The sequence below is a fragment of the Hippocampus guttulatus genome, chromosome 12, assembly GCF_054856545.1.
Source record: "Hippocampus guttulatus isolate MCC_2025c chromosome 12, RoL_Hgut_1.0, whole genome shotgun sequence".
Lineage (NCBI taxonomy): Eukaryota > Metazoa > Chordata > Actinopteri > Syngnathiformes > Syngnathidae > Hippocampus > Hippocampus guttulatus.
In genome coordinates this window covers 8,252,155-8,275,588 of record NC_141272.1, presented here as the reverse complement: position 1 = coordinate 8,275,588, position 23,434 = coordinate 8,252,155, and the positions used below count along the sequence as shown (strand labels likewise).

Genomic DNA, 23,434 nt, shown 5'->3' with positions numbered 1-23,434 from the left:
GTGGCGTCGCAGTTGGTTCATCTGAATGTTTCTGTCGATGTGATTTTGCTTGACAACATCCTCCTTGCATTTTCTTTATCGGAAAATAAATGTTTTGCATCAATAGCGCCCTCACCAGGACACAACATTTTCCTTTTCATTTAAAGCACCCTATTCTGCAAAAAAAAAAAAAAATACATACAGTACGTACAGGAAATACGACGTTACGTTATAGATGTCCAAAAATAATTACTACATTTATTCATCATTTACAGGATCATCTCACAATATTTGAAAATTGTGGACAGGGTTTGGAGCGAGATTTTTTTCAGTGGGGTGGTCAGGGTGACACAACATTTCACTGAGGGGTGGCCATAAACGCACGTTCATGTACATTCTAAGTGTACATTTGTACATCAGACTCTCCCAGAAATGTGACTGTATTCCATTACAGTTACAGGAAAAATGTGTAATCAGATTACAGGTACACATATTACAAATTGGGATTATTTTGCAAGATTACAATTTACAAGCGAGAAAGCACTCACCACCATATTTGGTTCAGAACTGTAGCGTTGTTTATTTCAGGAAAAAAAAAGATAAAATACACATAGTTACTGTAAATTACTAGTGATGTGATAAAGTGAGGATAAACTGTTAGGAGAACGAACGAATGAATGAATGGATGAATGAATGAATGAATGAATGAATGGATGGATGAATGAATGAATGAATGGATGGATGGATGGATGGGTCAGGCTACAGTGTACTTTGCAACCGTAAGCATGAGCCTATGTTCCTCAAATACAAATACACACAAAACAGTAGTAGTCGTAGTAGTAATTTTAATATATTTTTTAGCTATCCAAATATAGTGGGTTCGACTTGTGATGTTTCGTTAGTGCAAGTTAACTTCAAATCAGTGTTACCCAACTTCTATTGGGACAAGGCACATACACATCCCATGGCTAATGTCAGCTGCTTTGTCATTCACGACTCGATGTACTTCATTATTTTGCTCTTTACCAAGGCTGAAACGCAAATACATTCAATCGGAATATGAAACACCCTGCCCTAAAGTGCTATTGACGCGGTCCGGGCGTGTTACTCTAATGCCTTGGTTCTTGCTTGACAAGCTGTCGTCACTTATTTTACCACGGGGTGATGCTGTCTTAAGGCTTGCCGTCAAGCGCAAAAGAATAGAATACACAATTGTCTAAGTTCACACCATGTCTTTCATTTTTGTACCCTTTGAATCTATAAATATTTTTAATAGGTTATGGACTTTTTTCGTTGACAGCGAATCTGTGAAGGAAGTGGTGAGAATAAAATAGGTGGCGTCAATTAATATCACATTTTATATAATCGAATCATAACTCAACCGAAATCAGCAGGACGACGACTTTGATATGTTTTGTATGTGCATTTTTTAATTTACATAACACACAGCCTTCGGCTTTGAACATAACAATATTAACACATATCTCAATTACAGTAAATGTCACTCTAATTGATTGGGAGGTGTTGCTCCTAACTTAAAGGCAAGAATATATTCCATTTGCAGAACACGTCTACTCGCGGCGCTGTGCAATGGATGACTGAATCATTGGAGCCGGAGCTATAATGCGCAGTTCTTTGTTGCCCTGGCGACCACCATACGTTTTTGTGGATGAGGTCATGTGTTACGCTGATGGTTTCCATAGTAACAGCCTAGAGAGGGCGCTGCGAAGGAGAGCTCCACGTAAAATGACGCAGGGCGGGGGCGTGCGCGCGCTGCGCAAGGCTGCTTGTTGTTCCCGCAGAGAGGCGAGAAGATGGCGGCCGTGTCAAGCGGAGGTGCCGCTGGGACTCCCGCGGCCGGTATAGCCCACTCTGCCCGACCGAACCACACAGCCATGGGGCCTCAGAACCGAGTCCAGCCATCCTGCGGGATCAGCCACCAGGGTCGTCCCGGCGCGACCACCGGGTGCATTTCCAATCCTGCCCAGACCTCGACCGTCAGGCCCCCTCCTGCCCGAGTGGGCCATTACGAGATCGAGCGGACCATCGGCAAGGGAAATTTCGCCGTCGTTAAACTGGCCACCCACATCATTACAAAAGCAAAGGTAAGGCGACTAGTAACTCCCTGTTTGAGATGACCAATGGCAAGTTGTCATCGCGAATTTACCAGGCTTTTTAGCGGAACACTGAAGACGAAGCTAGGGCCTTCAAGCTCCCCAGACACAACGGCAAGCTCGCTTTTTAGTGACACCGCTGCTTGTCGTCAGGTCATTCAATGCAGGACATCCTTGAAAATGTTCGACATTAAGCGCATTGAGGAGAGACAAACCAGCGACGGGACCACACAATTTCCAAGCGACATTGCCCGCGGTTAATGTGTTGCAAAGCACAGAGGACGCAGAGAAGGGTATTGGCGAAGATCTAAGAAAAGACGTAGAATGTTCCCTCTGTAGCTGTTAGCTTAGCCGCGAATTAGCTGTTTGTTAGGGTGAAGCTATTTTAAAGAAATGCCAGTCCGATGCCAGCAATCCAACGCTTGCCTGTGTGTGTCTTCAAATGTACAGCGAGGTTTTCACATTATTTACTTAAGCGTCCTGGTTACTGGGAGCTCTAACGAGATAAACGTTCCGTTAGTTCAAGTAACCCGTCGCCCATGAAAATGTCTGAGCAAATTTGACAAGCACGCAGCCTTTCTCCATTTTTACAATCTCAAATATTGATACACAGCTTAGTCGTGCCAAGTACACACTGTCAAACTCGAAATTGCAGCAAACAAATTTGTAACTTCGGGGGGTCCTTTTTTTGATAACTAATTTAATGAAAATGAATCGTTGAGAAAAGTAGCGATAGTAAAGCCCAGGAGTAGTAATACTGGCATATCGTATTGATTTTGTGTCAGCTTTACATCTGCAGTGAGTTTGGCATTGAAACCAAGTGTCAATTTAATGGAAAATGATTGGAAAAAAGAGTGCTAATGAGCAACAGGTGCACAAGCTAAATAACAGAGTCATTACTCAACACATCGACAAAGTAGGAGTTAGACGACTGGAGATTTTTGAAGTTGATGCTAATGTGATAAAGGTTGAAATCAGTTCTGTGCCGAGGTAACATTTGGAAAACTTCGCCAGACAGGGAAACCTTTCCTTATACTGTATGTGGCAAATCACAGCTGCATGTTCTGCATGGTGGGAATTTGCAGTGTTTGTGAAAAAATCCTGGAGCTCTTTCCCTTTGATGAAATAATTCCCCCTTCTTCTACTTTGTTACTTTATGCCACACACACTGTGTGTTATATTGTGTTTCTTAGGGTTCAAACAGACAACAAGGCACATTTCGTAACACGTGTTTTTTCTACATCTTCAGGCAACAAAGAGTGGAGTATAGTACAGTCGAATTATCTTATTTTGTCCTACGCTATTTAATTCAACAGCTGTAACCATTACACTCTTGTTGTCAAAGGTACATTTTTGTGTGTTAAACCCACGGGTCGTACTAGGAAGTACTAGTGTGCTTTAAGCCATGTTTTTATTTTTCATTCATCCTCTTGATCACAATTGTCACAAAGCCTGTCAAGACAAAAGAGAACATAATTACTTCGGTTAGCATATTTGACAACATTGTTGGATTTCATGATGCAAGCACAACAAAACATAGTAATTACAAATTGTGATTCACGTGAGATATTTTTTGTGCTCAAATCTTGGAAGCCTACAGTGGAAACCGCTCTAGTGTAATTATTCAGCCTACTGAGTGGCTCTCAGCTTGTATGTGTACACTTTTGTGTGCTGCATCATGCTTGTGTTTATATGCATGCCGACGAGCAGACATGCGTCAATCTGTTTTCCATCTGCAGCTTGCGAGGAAAAGGCAAGCTTCCGTAGCGCCGTGTCATGTAGGAGTGGTGGTATTAATCTGGTATCGGGGTCGAGCACATAATTGTGCTATTTATCCATCTATTTATCTATCTCTATCTATCTATGCATTCATTGCTTTGAGGCATATCTGGGTTTCCGTTGTACTCACATTTATACAGACATCAATGGGCCACATGAGTCCATTGCGCATTCAATCATGACCTTTGTCACAGTATATTTGCATCCTTTTTTGGGTGGAAAGTTGACACTGCAGTCAGTGGGTTATTTTACAGGAGCATATCTAGTCGTAATTTCGCCACAGTAATGATACATTTGGAGTTGTTTTGACCCAGAATGCCCTCCCCGATGCATCCGACTCATTTTAACACTGGCAGTGGTTTGGAATTAGGGTCAAATACACGTTCTAGGACACAGGGGTCAAAGTCAAGGCCTGGGGGCCCGATCTGGCCCGCCACATCATTTTATGTAGCCCGCGAAAACAAATCAAGCACGTCAAATTCTACGCTCAAGTTGTGCGCTGTGTATGTAACATGTGGAGGTGATTAAAGATTTATATGGTTTCCCAAAATTCATAACGGCCCTCCAAGGGAAACCGGAACTGCAATGTGGCCTGCGACAAAAATGAGTTTGACACCCCTGCTCTGAGATGTCAGTGTTGTGACTGGGATTAGAACCGTAGTGCTCTGTGTCAAAGACAGCAATTCACAGCATTGCTCAGATGCAGGGTAACTTTTTTTTTTCTTTCTGCCATCGCTAGTTACAATGTACTTACCCTAGCATCCCTAGTTGGATAGTACTGCATGTTTTTTGTAGACTAGATATCATGTTAAGATGTGTAACAGTTGGAATAGACAAGTCATTTGTGTTGAACTGCACGAATTGTGGCAATTTCAAAACTCAATACTCAGTTGTTGAAAATGGTGCACGTAAACACATAACATTGCTGATATTCTAAATATATATAAGCTCCTCTTCATGGTTGACGTCAGCTGTAATCGATTAATTTCTGGTTTTGTTCTATGTAGCTGTTTTCATATTTTATCTCGAGACGCTTATTAATTGTAATACCAATTTGTGCACTGTACACCTAAGCACATGTTTTGGTCTTTTGCCACTCTGCATTATAGCTGCTACAAACGATTATTTTGCTAATCGACTCGCCACACTTCCGTAATCCAATACAATATGCTAGCATACCAAACAAGACACTTAACAGGTAAATCGAGGCCTGAAATGAATCCTCGAGTAATTAGGATATTGCCATTACAAAAAAAAGAAATAAAATTAAAAAATAATAATAAATACTCTAAGTATTTCGTTTTTCCTGATAGACCCGTTTATTTAAATGTACATTATCCAGAAGAAGTTAAGCTAACCCGAGCATTTTGACATTTTGATCACGGGCTTCCTTATGTCTTTGCCAGCACGCTGGTTCGAATTGAAAAGGCTAGCCAGAGGAGATCAACGCCGCTGACGGCTCGCTGCAACTGATGAAAACAACAGTGCGCAACCAAGTTACATCACTACCCAGAATGCGTTGCGATATAAACAACACTGTCGATGTAGATGCGAATAAAGTTTCTACAAAATGTATTAAATTCGAAAATTATTTTCGAAAAGTTGAAATATCATAGTCATCTTACTAAAACCCACATAAATTGTATAGAAAAAACATGTCATGACACTCTGGGTTCTCATTAAGGGCGCTTTAAAGAACGCCATTTTGATTATCATTATTGTGGATAGTGTTTAGCTGCGTCAGCGAACAAGCACAGCTCGTAGCTTGTGTACTTACTGTAAATGTGCCTCGGTGTGGTGCAAGTTCGCTTTGTGTTGAGCATCCCCCTAGTTGACGAGCAGCAGCTCAGCGCTGATTGGTTTGCATCACCCGTCATTAGTGGCATGCCACATCTGATGAGTGAGCTTGGCGGGAAAGGAGGAATATGGTGTTTATGTGTGAAGCAATTGTCACAACCGATTCTGGGTCAGTCAGGAGCGCCGCAAAAAACTGACGTTTTGGCGGTTACATATTCACCTTGTCTGGAATAATGAATTCAATCCAATCATGGAAAATGTGTGCTGTTCATGATGTTTCGTCGCCAAGTATACAGTAGCTTTGTTTTGGTTAATAAATGTGAGTTCACTGACTCAACCCTCTGTAATCCGTAGTAGATGCTACAATACATTAGCGCAACCAAACTTGACAATGTGTTACAACAAGAGGGGTCAAAATTAATTGATTAATCATCAACTAATCGGTTATCAAATGAATCGTCAACTTTTTAAATGATAGTAATCGTTTGGAGTGATTGTTGAACATAAAAATGTCCAAATAATTCTCTGATTTCTGTCATCCTACATGAAAGCAGATTTTGTTATTCGTAAGCGTACGACCAGAGAAATTCACGTCATTGTGCACAAAACTCAAATTTTGCCGAATGAATGTTTTAAAAACGGTCATTGTTTTAAGTTGCTTTGTACTGTCTCAGGAGTTCCCCCCCCCCACCCCGCTCACTCTCTTACTTCCCCTTTCTGTCTGGAACAGGAAGTCTGTCTTGTCAGGCTGCCGCTGCCCCTCGGTTATCAGGAAACGGGAGGTTGGGATGGAACACAACAGAATTTGACAGAGGCTTTTTGTGGTGTGTTTGTTCCCGTTGGACATGTATGGAATTTTGTCACACACACTTCAACAGACAATTATTTATTTTTAGTAGAGGTTAACATTTTTAAACAGTCCCATCAGATCCACCTGATCAAATCATGAAAGGAATTCTGCCATTCCTAATTGGCAGGGAAGCGCTTTGTCACACGCCCGTCATCTTACACACTGTTGGTCCCATTGCTGCGGACTGGGTAGCGATGCAATGACCTTACTGACTGTCAAAGGTCATGTTTGGGGTCTATGGGAGCATACGTTGTTCCCGTTCAGGGTAAGTTTGACCGTAATGCGCCTTGTCGCTCATTTGCCGAAAGGCACAATGATTACAAAATGAGCGGATCAGATTTTGGCATGGTTGCGACGTAGATTGCTACTCATTCGTCAAGTGCCTTCCCCGCTTTGCCGTTACAAAACAGCCACTCGTCTCAGGGGAAAAAAAACGTCTGAATGGCTGTGCAGCTGCTAAAACTTTCAGCTTGGGATGAACATTTATGGTACTTGCATTTACAATATAATTGCGATTTGACAAAGTTGATTTGCTAATCCCAAAGGCTCTGATTTGACTGGTTATTGAGAGCAGACAGAGATGGCCCCGCTCTAATTACAGTCTGCCAAGTTGGAGCGCTTCATTTTCAGTGAGTTTTCTGTCTCACGGGACCTTGAGACGAGTATCTTTATGGTTGATCTTGTTCACCACGCAAGGTTTCAAAACAACAACAACAAAAAATCACAGTGTGTGTTATATTTTTTGCTGCTGTCGTGTGGCAGTGTGTGGGTGATAAACAAATAGGAAGTGTAAAATGATTTAATGCTAAATTAATATGCGATATCTACACACATCAGCAAATTCTGACATTACAATGAACCACGGATTTTTCATCCATCGACCCATCCATTTTCTGATCCGCTTTTTCCTCACAAGGGTCGCGATCTCAGCCCAGCTGTCTTCGGGTAGTAGGTGGTGGACACCCTGAACCGGTTGCCTGCCAATCAGCGGGCACACAGAGACGAACAACCATCCGCGGTCACACTCACACCTAGGGACAATTTAGAGTGTTCAATCAGCCTGCCATGCATGTGCGAATGTGGGAGGAAACCGGAGTACCCGGAGAAAACCCACGCAGACAAGGGGAAAACTTGCAAACGCCATACAGGAAGGCAACTGGAATCGAACCCACGACCTCTGCCCTGAGAGGTCGACGCGCTAACCCTTTGACCCTACAGATTCGTCATAAAATGCAAAATATCGCCCGAGCCGATCCAGCGTGTGAGATCTGTGTAAAGTGTAGTGACTTTGTGTCCCATTCCTCCTTTTCTGTCTTTCCATTAACCGTCACTTTCCTGATTTCTCATGTATCCCAATCTTGTTTCTTTGTTACCAGGTGGCTATAAAAATAGTGGACAAGACCCAGTTGGATGATGAAAACTTGAAAAAGATATTTAGGGAAGTTCAAATCATGAAGTTGCTAAAGCACCCGCACATCATCCGTCTGTACCAGGTGAGATGGCAGATTACCGTTTCTGTTAAGTTAGCCATTACTCTGTGATGGTCTTTCTGGTTTGGTTGTAATACACGTTCTTGTTCTCAGGTGATGGAGACAGAGAGAATGATTTATTTGGTAACCGAATATGCTAGCGGCGGCGAAATCTTTGGTAAGGCTGTCACCCCCACTCAACATGTTTTAGAAGACATTTACGCTTACTTTTTGTGTACTGTTGAACAGGTTCTTATTTATTCATTCATTTTGGAAATTCAAAAAGAAATGTCACATTTCTTAACATTTCTAAACATGGTCAAATCGAAAACGAAGCAATATTTGTGCTTCTCAATAATTATCGGGGATAGTTGTCAGATTTTTTTTTTTTTTTTGTAGAGGAATCCCAACAGAAACCTTTCAACCAACCCAATTGTGCTTTTCATGTCCAGACCACCTGGTGGCCCATGGACGTATGGCAGAAAAGGACGCCAGGAAGAAGTTCAAACAGATTGTTGCAGCAGTTCATTTCTGTCACTGCCGTAACATCGTTCACAGAGACCTGAAGGCAGAGAACCTGCTTTTGGACCACAATCTCAACATCAAAATAGCCGGTGCGTGAGCTGGCAGAGTCTCAGAGTCTGACTGGCTTTATTGCCTTCAGCCAACATGAGTTACTTGTAGGCAACTGCCAACATGTGATGGAAGCATATTCCATATGCTCAGAGATGCGTCCAGGGAATTAATGTGATCACCCCTCTATTTCCTGTCAGATTTTGGTTTCAGTAACCTGTTTTCCCGAGGACAACTGTTGAAGACCTGGTGTGGCAGCCCACCCTATGCTGCACCAGAACTATTTGAAGGCAAAGAATATGATGGGCCGAAAGTAGATATATGGGTGAGTTGACAATAACATTTTCACTCCTCCAACATCTGTCAAGAGAATTTTTGTCATGTCAGATCTTGAAATCTCACATTGGTAATAGATTTGAAACTGTCTTGTTGGTACAGTATTCATTCAGATGTATAGTATGTCAGGACATTGGTCAAATGGCCGCACAATAAAGAGGACAGAAGTTGCCATGTGACATGAGTGACGTTGACAATGAAAGAGAGACGGAGAGCGTGTGTACCACCGAGTTTTGTGGCTTTTCTTTCCCACGCTGAAGAAGAGCGCTTTGGTGGGTTAAGTGCGCAGGAGGGGCAAGATGAAGATAGCGATTCATTTTCTCGGAGGCTACCGAGTAACTAGCCGTGTTTGGGAAAAAAGTGTTTAGCAGTGTTTAAAGTATCAAGACTTATTTACGTCTTTCTTTGCAAATGTCCTATCCTGTAGCGTAGAGGCACTCGGCTAATAATAGTGAAGCAGCCATTGTAGTTTGGAAATTGCGATAATCCTTTTCTCTTTTGTTTGTTCAGAGCTTAGGTGTGGTCTTATATGTCTTGGTGTGTGGTGCCCTACCCTTTGACGGCAGTACTCTACAGAATTTGAGAGCGCGTGTCCTAAGTGGCAAGTTCCGTATCCCCTTCTTCATGTCTACAGGTAGGTCTTATTTCTTCCCTAATTAGTTGCACTATAATATTACTCAGTGCTTTAAGTGGAAAAAAATATGTGCCCCTTATTTGACTGTTGCCAGGTAAATTAGGCGGTGGGTAACAGCAGATCATTAAGATAATTAATACATACATAAATAGACAATCGATAATAAATATAATGCATACATATATATAACTGAATAATACGTTAATCGGTAGTTTATTTGGTCGTCTGGCCATTCTTGGTCATTGCAATTCTTGTTGACACCGCTAGCAGAAAGTGAATCAGAAGCACTACCGTTACTGTTGCAACATTAACAAGTGTGGTTATCATCACCCACTTCATCACCAGTCCAGGTTTTCTTTGGGTCGTTTGGCGCCATGCCAACATTAATGGGTTCAAATGATTTCAACCTTTTTCTATCACATTCTCGACTCGTGAGACCACCTCGCGGGTGACGGGCGTGTGGATTGTACCAGTTAGTCGGGGAAATGGATCAAAATCTTATGGTTCGCATTGCATCACATTGCTAAATCTGAGGGTTAACCGCTCAGAAAGACCGAGAGCTTGTTGACTTCAAATACAACTCCTCCCGTCGGCTGAATTTCCCCATGTGTAAAATGGCTTGCTGTAAAATTACATGTAAAAGTACACATTGAGCCAACGGGTGCTCTGCATAGTCTTGCAGCTCTCTGAACAAATATTTATTTATTTTAACAGATTTACCATAAACATGTATGTTAGGACACTATTGAAACAAGCACCATTCCTATCGCTCTTATGGTAATCTACTGTGTGTGTGTGTGTGTGTGTGTGTGTGTGTGTGTGTGTGTGTGTGTGTGTGTGTGTGTGTGTGTGTGTGTGTGTGTGTGTGTGTGTGTGTGTGTGTGTGTGTGTGTGTGTGTGTGTGTGTGTGTGTGTGTGTGTGTGTGTGTGTGTGTGTGTGTGTGTGTGTGTGTGTGTGTGTGTGTGTGTGTGTGTGTTTTAACAGACTGTGAGTATTTGATCAGACACATGTTGGTTCTGGAGCCCAGCAGACGTCTGACAATGGAACAAATCTGTAAGAACAAGTGGATGAGACAAGGGGACCCGGACCCTGATTTTGACAGGGTGAGAGCTCTCTGACGATGATTGTGCACCTCCGGACTCTAGAAAGAATGATGTTCTGAGCATTGTTCTGAATTGGTATTAGGATTGCACAGTATAACAATATAAGAAAGGTATACCATGCAGCCAAAAACAAAAAACAAAGGAGATGCTCTTTTAGTTTTTGGTACTTTACTACGATATTTTTTGGATATACAGTATTGTGCAGCCCTAATCTCCAACCTTCTTCACATCCAAAATAAAATATAATCTCTTCATTTTAGCTGGTTTACGTAATGCAAATCGCGCAGTGGGTCGCTGTATGCCAATGCTTGGGAGCCGATAGGGAGCAAGAAGACTTATTACCAAATAATTCACAGATTTGATATCAATGGAAGTCAGTCCCAGTTCGGCCATCAGTGAGCTCTATAGTTAGCGCTGCAGCACCTTTTACCCAGAGTTGAGCCTCTTTGCTTCATTTTTCTTCCTCTTCAAACGCCGGCACTTAAAAATGATGGTATTGAGTCATTTTTGCCAGAAACGTTTGGTTTGGTATTGTACTGGTACTTGGTGCACCACAAAAATGGTTCTCTTTGGATGTTATCTTTCTAATCCTGTTTCATTCCTTCCATGTCCCATTCAGTTGATAGCAGAGTGTGAGCTCGTTAAGACTGAAAGAGAAACGGAGCTTATCAACGAGCAAGTGCTCATAGCGATGTCTGAGATGGGCCTGGACCGAGAACGTGCAATTCAGGTCAGACAAAATCGTAACTAAGCATTATTAGGTCTGTAAAGGCCCGATTTGTATACAGAGTTTGTATTGGATTAAATTGCACAAGTGGTCTTAATGTTGTGGCGGAATGTGATTAAGAAGATTTTTGTGTGGTCAAAATGAGTTTTTAGGCAGGTAAAAGGAACAACATATCCCTCCTTTTCCTTCTTTAGTCCCTGCACACAGATGCATATGATCACTACAGTGCCATCTACAGTTTGCTATCTGATCGTCTCAAGAAACACAAGACGTTGCGTGTTGCTCCACCCACACCACGCCCCATTAGCTATCCCCTTAACGCTGTACAGGTAAGTGCTTTCGATTTAATTTCGTAGCGGAACCTCCAAATTTGACCACATTCTCTTCTGTGCGGCAGTCTGACTTCCAGTTGGTCTAATTTCAAAATTCTGTTTCCACAATAAACAATGGAAATGAAAATAAAATATCATACCATGAGAGCGTTGCCATTCTATAAACCTTACTGCCGTACTTGAATTGTAAGATTTTAACATGAAATGTCGTTACAAGTGTAAATTAATTAATCACGGTTAATATGTTGAAACAGTTGAATGTGTACCGCTGCTTTTTTAATCTGCTGAACCTGCCGTAGTTTATAGCCGGTTTTCCACTTCAATACAGTTGTACCGCATGAAATTGAGAAATCCAAGTTGTATTGAACATTAAACAGTGCTTTGAGACCAAGCCTGACGAGAGAAAAAGAGACATTTTCAACACGTTACATTAGCTCAATAATAACAATAACACCCACACATGTGGACAGACAAATATTGATTTGTGAATAATTATGAAATTAACCAAATTGTGTCATAGGAGTTTTTGTCCCAACACCCGTAGTCTGTTTTTATGACATTAATGGCGTTCTTGCAATATCTGCATAGTGACGTTTCAACCTAAACGAAGTTTTTGTGGGACTTTAGAGGCATATTTTTGTAGTAAATCTTGATTCAAAGTGTGATTTTTGAGCTAATAAAAAGACAATTTTTAAAATTAGGAATACGTGTCAATGAAATTAAGATTTTGCATCACTTAATCGTTTAATCAATGCATCCTATTATACCTACGTATCAAATGGCAAGTTTTAAAGCCCTTACGCTGAATGGAGGTAACTGACCTTAGCCAAGGTGCCAATCCCACTTCCCCTAAGAGGATTGTTTCACAAATGAGTGCAATCCTCCCCTGACCTTTTTGTCTCCCATGTTTGCTTGCGTAGATGGATGCACAGGGTAATCCAATTAACATAACGGTTCCTCATGTCCAGCTTATCAACCCAGAGAACCAGATTGTTGAGGTGAGTTGAGGATGTTCTGTATTCACAGAATTCAACATTTCATGAACATTTCGTCCATCTAAATTTGTAATTGTATGTCATGCCAATTTCCCTTGGCTTATCACCGAATCGATATAACCGAATGTGAAGAAAAATTATGATTTAAAGCAGAAATTTAACATTTACGTCCGTTGTAAACTGGTTGTAAATGTCTGCCATTACCAATATCCAAGTAGATTCACAACTGCAGTAAAATAGACGTATGTTAGAACACTGGATAATGCTCAAATATGTGTTTGGTTTTTGTTTAGCCGGATGGCAATATGGCACTCGACAGTGATGAAGGTGAAGAGCCATCTCCTGAAGCCATGGCTAGGTACCTCTCAATGAGGCGGCACACTGTGGGTGTACCAGACCAAAGGTAATGCAGTCATATCCTTTCAGTCTGCAGTTTGTTATTGCCACAAACATCACCAACAGGGCACTGTTGGGGTTAATAACTCGCCATGGATCACTGTGCCTCTCTAATTTCTTCCCATGTATTGGCTTCTTAAAAAAACAAAACAGATCTAGTTCTGCCATGATGAAATTGATTTAAAATGCTGTCGTCTCTTTTTCTCTTTTTTTCCTCCTCGGATTAAAGGACTGAGATGCAAGAGGCCCTCCAGAAACTGCCACCAGGTTTCCCGAGGGGAGCAATGCCCCAGCCCCCGTTTCCTCCACTCACGCCTACATTGGGGCAAATGCACACTCTCATGCCAACGCAGAGCCTACAGCCAACGCAGCACCTGGAGTACAAGGTTTCGTAATTTCAATGTGGCATCGATGTCCCCTTAAATCATCAGATAACTTGCAGGGACTAGCAATGCCACGTAGTATGAGGTCCAAGATGAACTCCTGGCTTTATTGATTTTCTCTGCATGTTTGAACTTCAGGAGCAGTCACTGCTGCAACCGCCCACTCTGCAGTTACTCAATGGCATGGGGCCCCTGGGTCGAAGAGCTTCCGATGGTGGTGCCAATATCCAACTACATGCTCAGCTCCTGAAAAGGCCCCGGGGGCCATCACCTCTTGTTACCAGTCCAGTGAGTAGCCAGACCATTGATGATTATTATTGTCATTATTATTATTATTATTATATTTCTAATTAGTTTACTTGACATGTAAAATGAATGGACATTATTGTTGACCAGGAAACTCTCTGCCTTATTCTCTCAGCACCCTATTCCTGCTGTTGCTCCGGTGGATGAAGAGGGATCAGATGGAGAGCCAGATCAAGAAGCCGTACAAAGGTAACTTACCATAACAGCTTTTGGTTGTGAGGTATGTTGTACAGAGAGGTGCTGTCAAACCTGGATAGTGTGAGTGGCACGTTACCTTAACAGTCGCTGACTGTTACAGGGATTGTTAGTGTCGTAAACGTGGCATCTTAACTAGTCCTCTTTGTACAGCAGCGATTGTATCTTATGCTGGTGGCCTTGGTTGCTGGGAGTGTGTGCCTCTAGGTTGCCCTGCTTTTTCCCCACGGGTGCTGGCCACTCTGCTTGTGGTGCTCCCCTTACCTCTGCTACTTTTATCGTCGTGCAAGTGCCTTCCTCCCTGGCTCTCAACTCAATCAGCCTACAATTCCAGGCAAACTCTGAATCTGCCACTTTCTGATTCTCATATCCGTAAAGGCAAATTTACACTTGTTTCCACCCTTTCTCTTCCAGCTTTGCTAACTCTCAGCTTGCAAAGCTTGTAAAGTGTAAACCATTTATTTCTCTGGTCTAGTATTCATAAGATCTAAAATTATTTTGTGGATTCATATTTTACTTTTAGGCAAGATGTTATTTTTTTACCCCCTTTTGGCAGTGGTGGGAATGGGTTGGCCTTCCCCTCTGTCTCCAGTAGTCAAGAAGGGCAGTGAGCTGACCAGCACTGCTTCATGTCTCCCACCCTCACCCCATCCTCCCCCTCCTTGCGGCCCAGGTACCTGGCGAACCGCTGCAAGCGGCACACGACGCACGCGCTCATGAGCACATCGCATGGCGATCCCTCGGCAGAGCCCCAACGGTCACAGGGCCCCCGCCAGAGGGTGGGCTGGGCCCCTGACACACACACCCGGTGAGGGGATGAGCCGACTCTGTGCTGTATTATGCACAAACTGAACCGATTCAAACTTGCAGACTTTTGTCATCTCATAGCTGAGAACAGCATATTCATCACTGATCACGCGCATTGCCGAAGCTGACCGCAGTGTTTATGTCAAAACGAAAAATGCTTTTTTTTATTTTTAAAGTAGTGGTGTTTGATGCGAAGTGAACGATTGCCACAGCGACAGTGCAGTTCGATGCAACAGAAACCTTTGTTTTAGATTGTAAATACTTTTTTGTCTTCAGTTCATGACGTCGTTTTGGGTGTTTTGGTCTGGTTGATTTACAACGGACACATTCCACTGTTTTCTTGATCTTGTTTGTCAAAAGTTGATGCTTTGAGCGACAACCGATGCAGGTGGCTCTTTGTGGGCATCAACAAGCTGATGTAAATGTTGTCAACCCAGCAATGATATCCCTGCTTTATGACACCACAACAGTTTCCTTTCAGCAGAAGCAATACTAACATGACAGACTACAATGCATTGAATTTCCTGAACTTTCAAAATATGACTCTTCTACAAACCTGGCTCAAAACGTTTTGTGAATGATACCTAATCATTTTTATTTGTTTGTTTTTGTACCTTGTCCTTGTCTGTGACTGAAAATGTTTGCGTCTTTTATGTTATGTCATGTCATACCTGTGTGGCTGGTTTCTTCATGTGTGTGTGTGCGTGTGTGTCCTTTGTGTGCTTGTACGATTTGTTTTGCTCCTCAGATCAAGCTATAAAGACTGTAACACACTTCATCTTCCTATGGAACGCTTCTCACCTGTCAGAAGGTTCTCTGACGGCGCTGCCACCATTCAAGCCTTCAAAACACATCTAGAGAACAGTAGCCTCATTAAGCAACTCAAGCAGGTACTTACTATAGCTTTATTGTGGGGAGGAATTATTTGCACTGCCAATTTAAAATAACTCGTCATTGCCTGACAGAGGTTACGCTTGGTCTTTTATTTTACAGCCCTACGTGTCCAGCATTTTCCCAATCTTTAGGTCAAAATGTGTACAAAGTACAGATACCTGATGCAATAGAATGCATCATTTTGGAAACTGAATCATGGATTTTGACGTTATATCCATACTAATGATCCTTCATAGTACAATTGCGTGCAGATTGTTTTCTTTTCAATGCGTTTCGGTGTTGTGTCTTTGCTTGTGTGAAGCACATTGAGTTGCCTTGTGTATGAGATGTGCTATATACTGTAAATAAAGCTGCCTTGCCTTCTACTTAAGTATTCCTCATTAAATTGAAAGAAAGTGCTTGAATTGTGTTCACTCTCAATTCCTAATTGTCTGATCCTTTTACAGGAGTGCGAACAGCTCCAGAAAATGTATGCGGCCCAGCAGGATGAGCGATTCCTGGAACACACCCAACAACAGCATATCCTTTACCAGCAAGAGCAACAAATCCTCCACCAGCAAATCCAGGTATGCGCAACAGTCACATCCCGATGCAGAGTCACGTCTTTGTAGAGAAGAATGTCTGAATTCTATACCGCGAAGATGCAAGTCTCTGAATTCCTTTGCAAACAAAAATATTAAAGAAAAAAAGTGCATGAAACTATTTTTTTGCCCGCTCATTAATGGGCAACTTACTCTCTCTTCGATCACAAAATCAAATATTGCAAAATTATTCTTTACAGGGTCTTTCTTTAGGCCATGGAGAAAGTCATCCCAGTCACCTAACCCACCAGCTCCAGAGGTAAAGTATTTAGTGTATCGTAGCCCTACTTTGCAGACAGCGAAGAATGAACTTGATACGATTGGTGCAGAGCTCTCGATAGAAGTGTTATACAAGTGTTGTAGCGATATTCTCTCCATAGTCCATCTGTTGTCCTCCCTCAGGTTGCGTATTCAGCCATCCAGTCCACCGCCAACACATCCGAGCAACCACCTCTTCAGACAGCCAAATCAGAGTTCTCCGCCCGGCTCCGCAGGCATGATGCAAGGGCACGGTTCGTCCCGTAATTTCTCAAATATAACACGCACCTGAATATTAAAACCAGGCAAGCACGGGGAGAACAATATTCAGTTGTTCTCCCCCGTGCTTGCCTGGTTTTTCTCCGGTTTCCTCCCACATTCCAAAAAACATGCGTGGCAGGTTAATTGGACACTTAAGATTGTCCCTAGGCGTGATTAGGAGTGTTAATGATTGTTCGTCTATGTGTGCCCAGCGATAGCTTGGCAACCAGTTCAGGGTGTACCCCACCCACTGCCCGAATACAGCTGGCAAAGGCTCCAGCACGCCTCCAACCCTTGTGAGGGTAAGCGGATTAGAAAATGGATGGATGGATAAATCCCTCCTCAATGAACACTGCTATCTAAAAACTCTCAGCCACTAATGCTGCAAAGTCGATGATAGTGACCGACTTGAACTCTACAATTCTGGCCTTCACGACATACTTGAATGCCTCCTGAAGACCGAGAGCATTGTCCTTCTGTAGAACAGCCCTGTGGGTAGAACAGCCCTGTGGTTCACTCAGAAGCTACAATGTATGAAGAGAAGCTGATCTTTATGATGTGATTTTGTCTTTGTCATCCCAAGGTCCATCCTCAGTACCGTATCAGCATGGTTCTCCTTCACTGTACCAGGGCCAGAGTGGTAGCCCACCTCCCACAGGCCTTCCAAGAGTTGCTTTACCAGCCAGTCAGCAGTCATCTGTACACCCTTCTGTCCCATTGGCTCAGGGTGTACCTCAACAGCAGCAAGTGAGGGTTTTTTTTTGTAGTTTGACATGGTTACGTTACTGTCACATTTGGACTGTAACACACACACGCACACATACACACGCACATGCATTTTACTCTTGCAGCAAACTGCACCTCATGCTGATTTTTCCTGATCCCAAGAGATTCACGTTCTTGTTTAACTGTTTTGTGGGTTGTTCGTTAACATTTTAAATTTAATACACACATTGAAGCCTTCTTATTGGCATTCAAATCGGCTCTGCTTGAGTGTACTTTCTCGTCAAAACAGCTGCCACTTCAGCCTAAACACAACAGTAACATACAAATTTGTATTCGCGATGCTTTATGGAAACAACAAGGACTACACGATATGTGCGTTATTTACAGCTTCAAATTTCGTGGCTATGGCTTACATATCGTGTGCTCAGTTGACTACATTTTATAGTGCTTCTTTTTGCTTTTGTCCCGTCTTTTTGACTCAAATACTCTTTTGATCATGTGTTCTGATATTGTAAAGTAACCAATGTCTGATTTATTCAGGTGACTATTCAGGTACAGGAAGTGGAATTGGGAGTTGGGCCACAGAGGCAGGGTAGCTTTTTGTCGACACCCTGTGGACACCGAGTTCTCGGGAAGCAGCTGAGTGCAGACAACGCAGAGTCGCACAGGTGACATCAATCTTCTTGTGCAGTGATTTGTCAAAAGCCTACAATGCCAACGGACCTTGGGTGTTCTAATTCACAACATAACCTCGGGCCCCTGAATGGACTCCAGTCCATTTCATTTTGCAGGACCCTTGTTTTTTTTTATATGCTTGAACTGTTTCCTTTAATTTAATCCGAATCACACCATAACAAATGTCACTTAGGGTAAACGTTTTACATTTAAGTACAGGTGTGAAGGACATTAGTTACCAACACAGACACAACAGTAAGTGGAAAACCCTCATTGACGTTCATCAGATGACAACAACAGCTCTTGTGCCACCTCCGTTTACAGTATTTGGTGAGTGCATGTAGAGTATGTGCCGGGGCGGCACATTTAGAAGTGTCCATAATTTCAAGTAGGAGATTTGTATCATGTTTTAGCAATCACACCCCTGTTCTGCCTTCTCTGAGAGAATGTGTCACCACTCTTGCTCAAATGCTTACCCAGAAATCCTCCACAAAGACCCATTAATCTCTCAGCGAAGACTTTTGAGTGTGAGCAAGGACCTGACGTATTTTGAGACCTTTCCATGTTGAGTGAACGTAGTGACCTTCTCCACCTTCTTCAACCAGTCAAATTTTAATGTCAGGAGGACTGATGTCATGTCTTCTTGCTAAATATCCCATTTTCTTGTGTTCTTTCCAGTCGTAGCCTTAGCCGTTTCACATCAGCCTATGACCAGACCCAGCTCGCTTCCCACCTTTTTTCTGGTGAAGCAGCCACTCGGGGTGCCCCTGGAGTGCTGGGCTCCTATGGCCCTTACCTGCAGGGGGCCTCTCTCAACGTACCCGGACTGGAGGGTTACCAGAGTGGCGCTTTGGGGACCGGGAGTTATGGCACCCCATCAGCACTACAGCAAGCGTTACTCTCTCCAACTCCAGTGGACTACCGCCCCCCACAACAGCATGTTACACCTACTCTGCAGGGTCTCCTGTCCCCCCGCCACTCTTTGACGGGACATGCCGATCCTCGGTTACCGCCACAGGACCTGGCAGCACTGCTGAAGAGGCATAGCCCTCGCTCATGTCCTGCACCCCCAACACCGCCCAGTAGTACAACACCGGAATACGGTGAGATGCTACTTCTCTGCCAGCTGAGCCAGGGTGAGAGTTTGGACCCACAACCGCCTCAAAGCTCCCCAGCAGGCAAGCACTACCACCACCTTCTCCAGATCCGACCACCGGATGTTCAGCCACAACAGCAGCCTGACCAAGCACCTTGTCCGAGCTTACCCCACTCGGAGAGCATGGAGGAAGATGAGGTACCATCTGGCTACCACCACACGCATGAGGGCCTGCTGGCCAAAGCAGGAGAAGGTCATGAGCTCCTCCTGCGTCCTCCCAGAGGGAGCACCCCTCCCTACAACTCCCCTACTCACAGACGTGGCTATATGAGTCTGAGTCCTCCAACAACTAGAGGTTGGTTTACCCAGCACCTACTGGATAGATGTTGAAGTTTACCATAAGTTTACATATCTTTTTTTTTTAAATCAGACTCTGAACATATAGAGTGCAGACAGACAGGGCAAGCTATGGAGGTGCCCGATCACAACGGCGTGGGTTATTCTCGAGGTCAGCAGGGCGAAGCTTACAGATCCCGAGGACAGCTTCAGCGTCACCACACCATCCAGACCTGCGATGATGCATATGTGAGTGACTATACACAGCCATAACATATTGAATTGCCATCCTGCGGAACAGCTTCCCATGACCTCCAAAAACTTCTCAGGATTCAAGTTCAATATCGTTTCATTTCAAAGACAGTTTTATGAATGTCAACTTCTGTCCAGGACCAGGCTGAGCCCATGTCTGGGATGAGCCTTTTGGCTGGGAAGGCGCTAAGTTCTGCTCGCATGTCAGACATTCTCAGCCAGACGTCACTCTCAGAAAGCCAGCAGCTGCACCAGCGGGAAGAGTCAGGTCAGCAGGAAAAAAATGCAAATATAAAACATGATTGACTTTTTAAAAAAAATCCATATCGACAATAAAATGTTTATTTCAAGCAGTATGTGACGTTGAAGGGGAGCTCCACGCGGCGACCTGCTATCCCTCTTCCTGCACCACAGATATGCTTCTCAGCTATAAGCCCCCTGACCTGCAATACAGCATGGAGCAGGCTGGAGTTTAGCAGTGGTACGTAATCCTTTCCTCAGGCTGGGTACAATACAGTGGCTGATGCAAAATGTTTCTGTTCTGCGCCAGGACATCATTTTGGAAACGCAAGTCCATTGTTCATTTCAAACGTATGGTTCATAAAAGATACACAGTTAAACGTTAAGAAAAGAAATGAAATCTTCTGCGTGTAAAATACCACCTCGCAAACTGCAATAATTTATGGCCGCAAATGAATTGTTTGCTTTTTTTTTTTTCTGTTTTCTTCTCGACAGGTTGTGTTGTATCCCATGTACAGTGGTCTATGTCAAGCATCCTGACTTGTGTTAACTTGAGTTGAGCTGTATCATGCCAAACCGCCATCATCCATTTATCCATCCCTCACGTCTTGTCTGTGGGGGCGGGGTTGTTGACCTCACATGACAGTTGGAGCTATCAGCGTTCAAAAGGTCGAAGTGCCACCATCTCCTGCACAAAAATCACTTGTTACCAGTAGATTCTTCTTGACAACGACCAACTCCACGGCAACCTCCGAGCACCTTTCATGCACACAGCGTTTTGTGCTTCAGTGGCTGCCGTAGCCGGTTTGACTTCCAACAACACAAAGAAATGGACACACACTGCTGCAACAGATCCAAAGTATTCGCATTGCGTGCGTGCATGTGCGTGCGCGTGCGTGTGTCTGATTATTCGTGCGCACACTTGCTCAAGGAGAAGCGTGGAGAAGAAAGGACTCTTGAAGCTACACACCGCTCCTCTCCCTGTACCCCTTGCGCTTGAAAACTGCAGAGCTTGTCAGACAGGACAAGAATGGTGTTTGGAGTCCTCCAATGCTCCCCCCAAAGACCGAGCTCAGTGTCATTTACACAGAGGACAGACCAGCCCCTTTTTTTATTTTATTTTAAATGTTCTTCCCACTGGCAAATGTCTCCCCTATCCCCCCGCCCGCCCCTTTTTTTTCCTTAAATCCAGTTTTATTGTCAAATGGTAATGTCCATGTTAGACATAATGGTCAATATAGTTCCTGTTGTTATCACAGTTTCCAGTATAATGTTTATTAAGATGACATTATTATAGAAAAATGGATTTTTGTGTCAAGGATGACAACAATTAAGAGAAAAAATGAATTCTGCACTTTGAGGTCACACAATGTTTTCCTTCTTCCTCCCTTTCATGATCTCATGTTACTTTTTTGACTCCCCCATCTCCACCCACCCGTTGTTACCTTTCTCATGTCTGTGACAGTGTATTTGCATTATGTGTAGTTTTACCAGATTTTTGCTCCTTTCTTTGTACAGCAATGCCATGTATAGAACACTTTTGCAATTTCTGCTATTTGTTTCTCTGTTTTTAGATGTTGGGGAGGCTTTTATTTAATTTTTTTTTAAATTTCATTTTTATTGTTCAATGTTTTCAAAATGTTTACGGTTTTGCTTTATAAATCTTGACATTTCCTGCCAAAAGCGGACAGAGAAGAGAGACAGGGCTCTTTCTATGTCTTAAAATGATTGTTCGTATTTGTGTTAATATATCGAGACACTTGAATAAGAGGAGATTAATAATTTTTGTTGCTTTTTAAATATTTCTTCTGTTGATGTCATTCTTAGTGCTGTTGCGTCGGTTTTTCTTTGAGAGAGTTGTGGCAGGTCATACAGGTTCAGGTTATAGGCTATGTCTGGGTTTGAGTGCTCCAGACTTGATTGGGGGAGGGGGGGCGCGCTAGCCAAACGGAACCCTAAAGGGAGTAATTTGACATATTATTCAAAACCGAAGTATGAAAACTGACAACAATCCTGTTTTTTCTTCTCTTTCCACCCTGAATTGCTGTGGACCCCCAGTCGTCCCTTTATTCTGTTACACCTTCCGCTTGGACAGATGACACAGTTTGAATATGACTCTCCCTCTGGTTTGGAATTTTTGATACACCTGGACGACGGACTCTTCTCCAAACAATCAAAAGGAATTCTAAAACGGGCGTGTAACAGCACGATTTTTGGCATGGTGACATGAGCCCCCAGCAGTGCTGTTAACTGCTGGCAGGTTTAAAAACCGCCAGATGGAAATTAAATACCGGGGACTAGAGCAGAACATTTTAATTTTTAAAAATATTCTCAACTCACCTATGTTCCTGTTTGAATGTCATATTTTCCCTTGTGAAATGCAAACTGAAAAGTGGTGCAGCGAAAAGACCTTCGGATCTACTTGTAAATGTTTGTACCGGCCCTGTTGCACTATACCAGACTGCACGGTTGTCTTTCAAAACTCAGCAGTCGTCGGTTGGTCAAGCTGCGCTCGTGCCATTTGCACTCTTGAAACTTCCCACGAAGATCCTTTATGAACATTTCCAAAAGTTTCACTTCCCCCAACTCGCCTTGATTCCTCTGCGAGATCTGTGCTGCTGGCCTTTTGCACCACGCCAACACTTGACCCCATAGTAAGAGCACTGAGGAGGTGACGAGTGGGATAAAAAGACGTGCAAGTCACATGTGAAATTCGGGCTGGGGACCCACAGGAAGACTCAGTGCGACTGAATCGGAAGCACTACACATGACTCAGGCGGAATGGGGGGGAGATGCTTCACAAATATGACTGACTCTCCTCATTTATTTGATTTTTGCCTCCTAGATGCCGCCCTCTAGTGTATGTGTACTCATCTCAGCCTTTTCCTTCTCTGCAAGTCGGCTCTGCTCTTGTTTTTTTTTTCTGCGTTTTGTTTGCATTTTTGCCTTTGTTTATACAATTTCATTTATGTTGAGTACAAAAATACTAAAGTGCAACAATGTTTAAAAAGAGGATCAACCAAACTAAGATAAAAAATATATATATGAATAAATACTTTAAAAAGGTTGTGTGCGTCTGTGCGGCCTTTTCTTCATCCTGTGCTGCTATTCTCATGAATAAGCAGATAAGCAACGTAAAGCATTTTAACTGCAAATGTGCTACTTTCCCATTCACTTTCACCTCCCAGTTGAAGGCATTTTTCAGATGGATTTTTGAGATGTTTTCTGTTTAAGTTTGACGTATAAAAGCGTGCGCAATGCGGATTTTACCGTGCGAAAAAAGTTGCACCCCTGTTGCTGAATTACATAACCACTCATAAATAATACAAAATATTTGAC

The 23,434-nt window shown here is 43.0% G+C and overlaps 1 protein-coding gene across 6 annotated transcripts; it reads left to right on the top strand.

Moving 5' to 3' along the window:
- The first annotated feature begins 329 nt into the window (after nucleotides 1–329).
- Nucleotides 330–23,162, top strand: sik3 (SIK family kinase 3). 6 transcript variants are annotated; one of them, XM_086124780.1, is made up of 27 exons: nucleotides 335–2,084; nucleotides 7,896–8,012; nucleotides 8,103–8,166; nucleotides 8,441–8,602; nucleotides 8,762–8,886; nucleotides 9,408–9,531; nucleotides 10,517–10,635; nucleotides 11,255–11,365; nucleotides 11,557–11,691; nucleotides 12,615–12,692; nucleotides 12,983–13,092; nucleotides 13,315–13,471; nucleotides 13,607–13,756; nucleotides 13,890–13,963; nucleotides 14,643–14,777; nucleotides 15,525–15,666; nucleotides 16,117–16,236; nucleotides 16,452–16,510; nucleotides 16,654–16,763; nucleotides 16,983–17,072; nucleotides 17,354–17,517; nucleotides 18,037–18,164; nucleotides 18,850–19,622; nucleotides 19,698–19,852; nucleotides 20,000–20,123; nucleotides 20,210–20,336; nucleotides 20,591–23,162. In XM_086124780.1, exons 1-26 carry the CDS (start codon nucleotides 1,794–1,796, stop codon nucleotides 20,329–20,331), a joined length of 3,939 nt encoding a protein of 1,312 aa, XP_085980906.1. In that variant the 5' UTR covers nucleotides 335–1,793; the 3' UTR covers nucleotides 20,332–20,336; nucleotides 20,591–23,162. The 6 variants fall into 6 exon arrangements, with proteins under 6 accessions (XP_085980909.1, XP_085980906.1, XP_085980905.1 ...); XM_086124779.1 differs by having other exon boundaries at nucleotides 19,994–20,123; nucleotides 22,154–23,162; XM_086124778.1 differs by having other exon boundaries at nucleotides 19,994–20,123.
- Nucleotides 23,163–23,434: the final 272 nt, after the last annotated feature.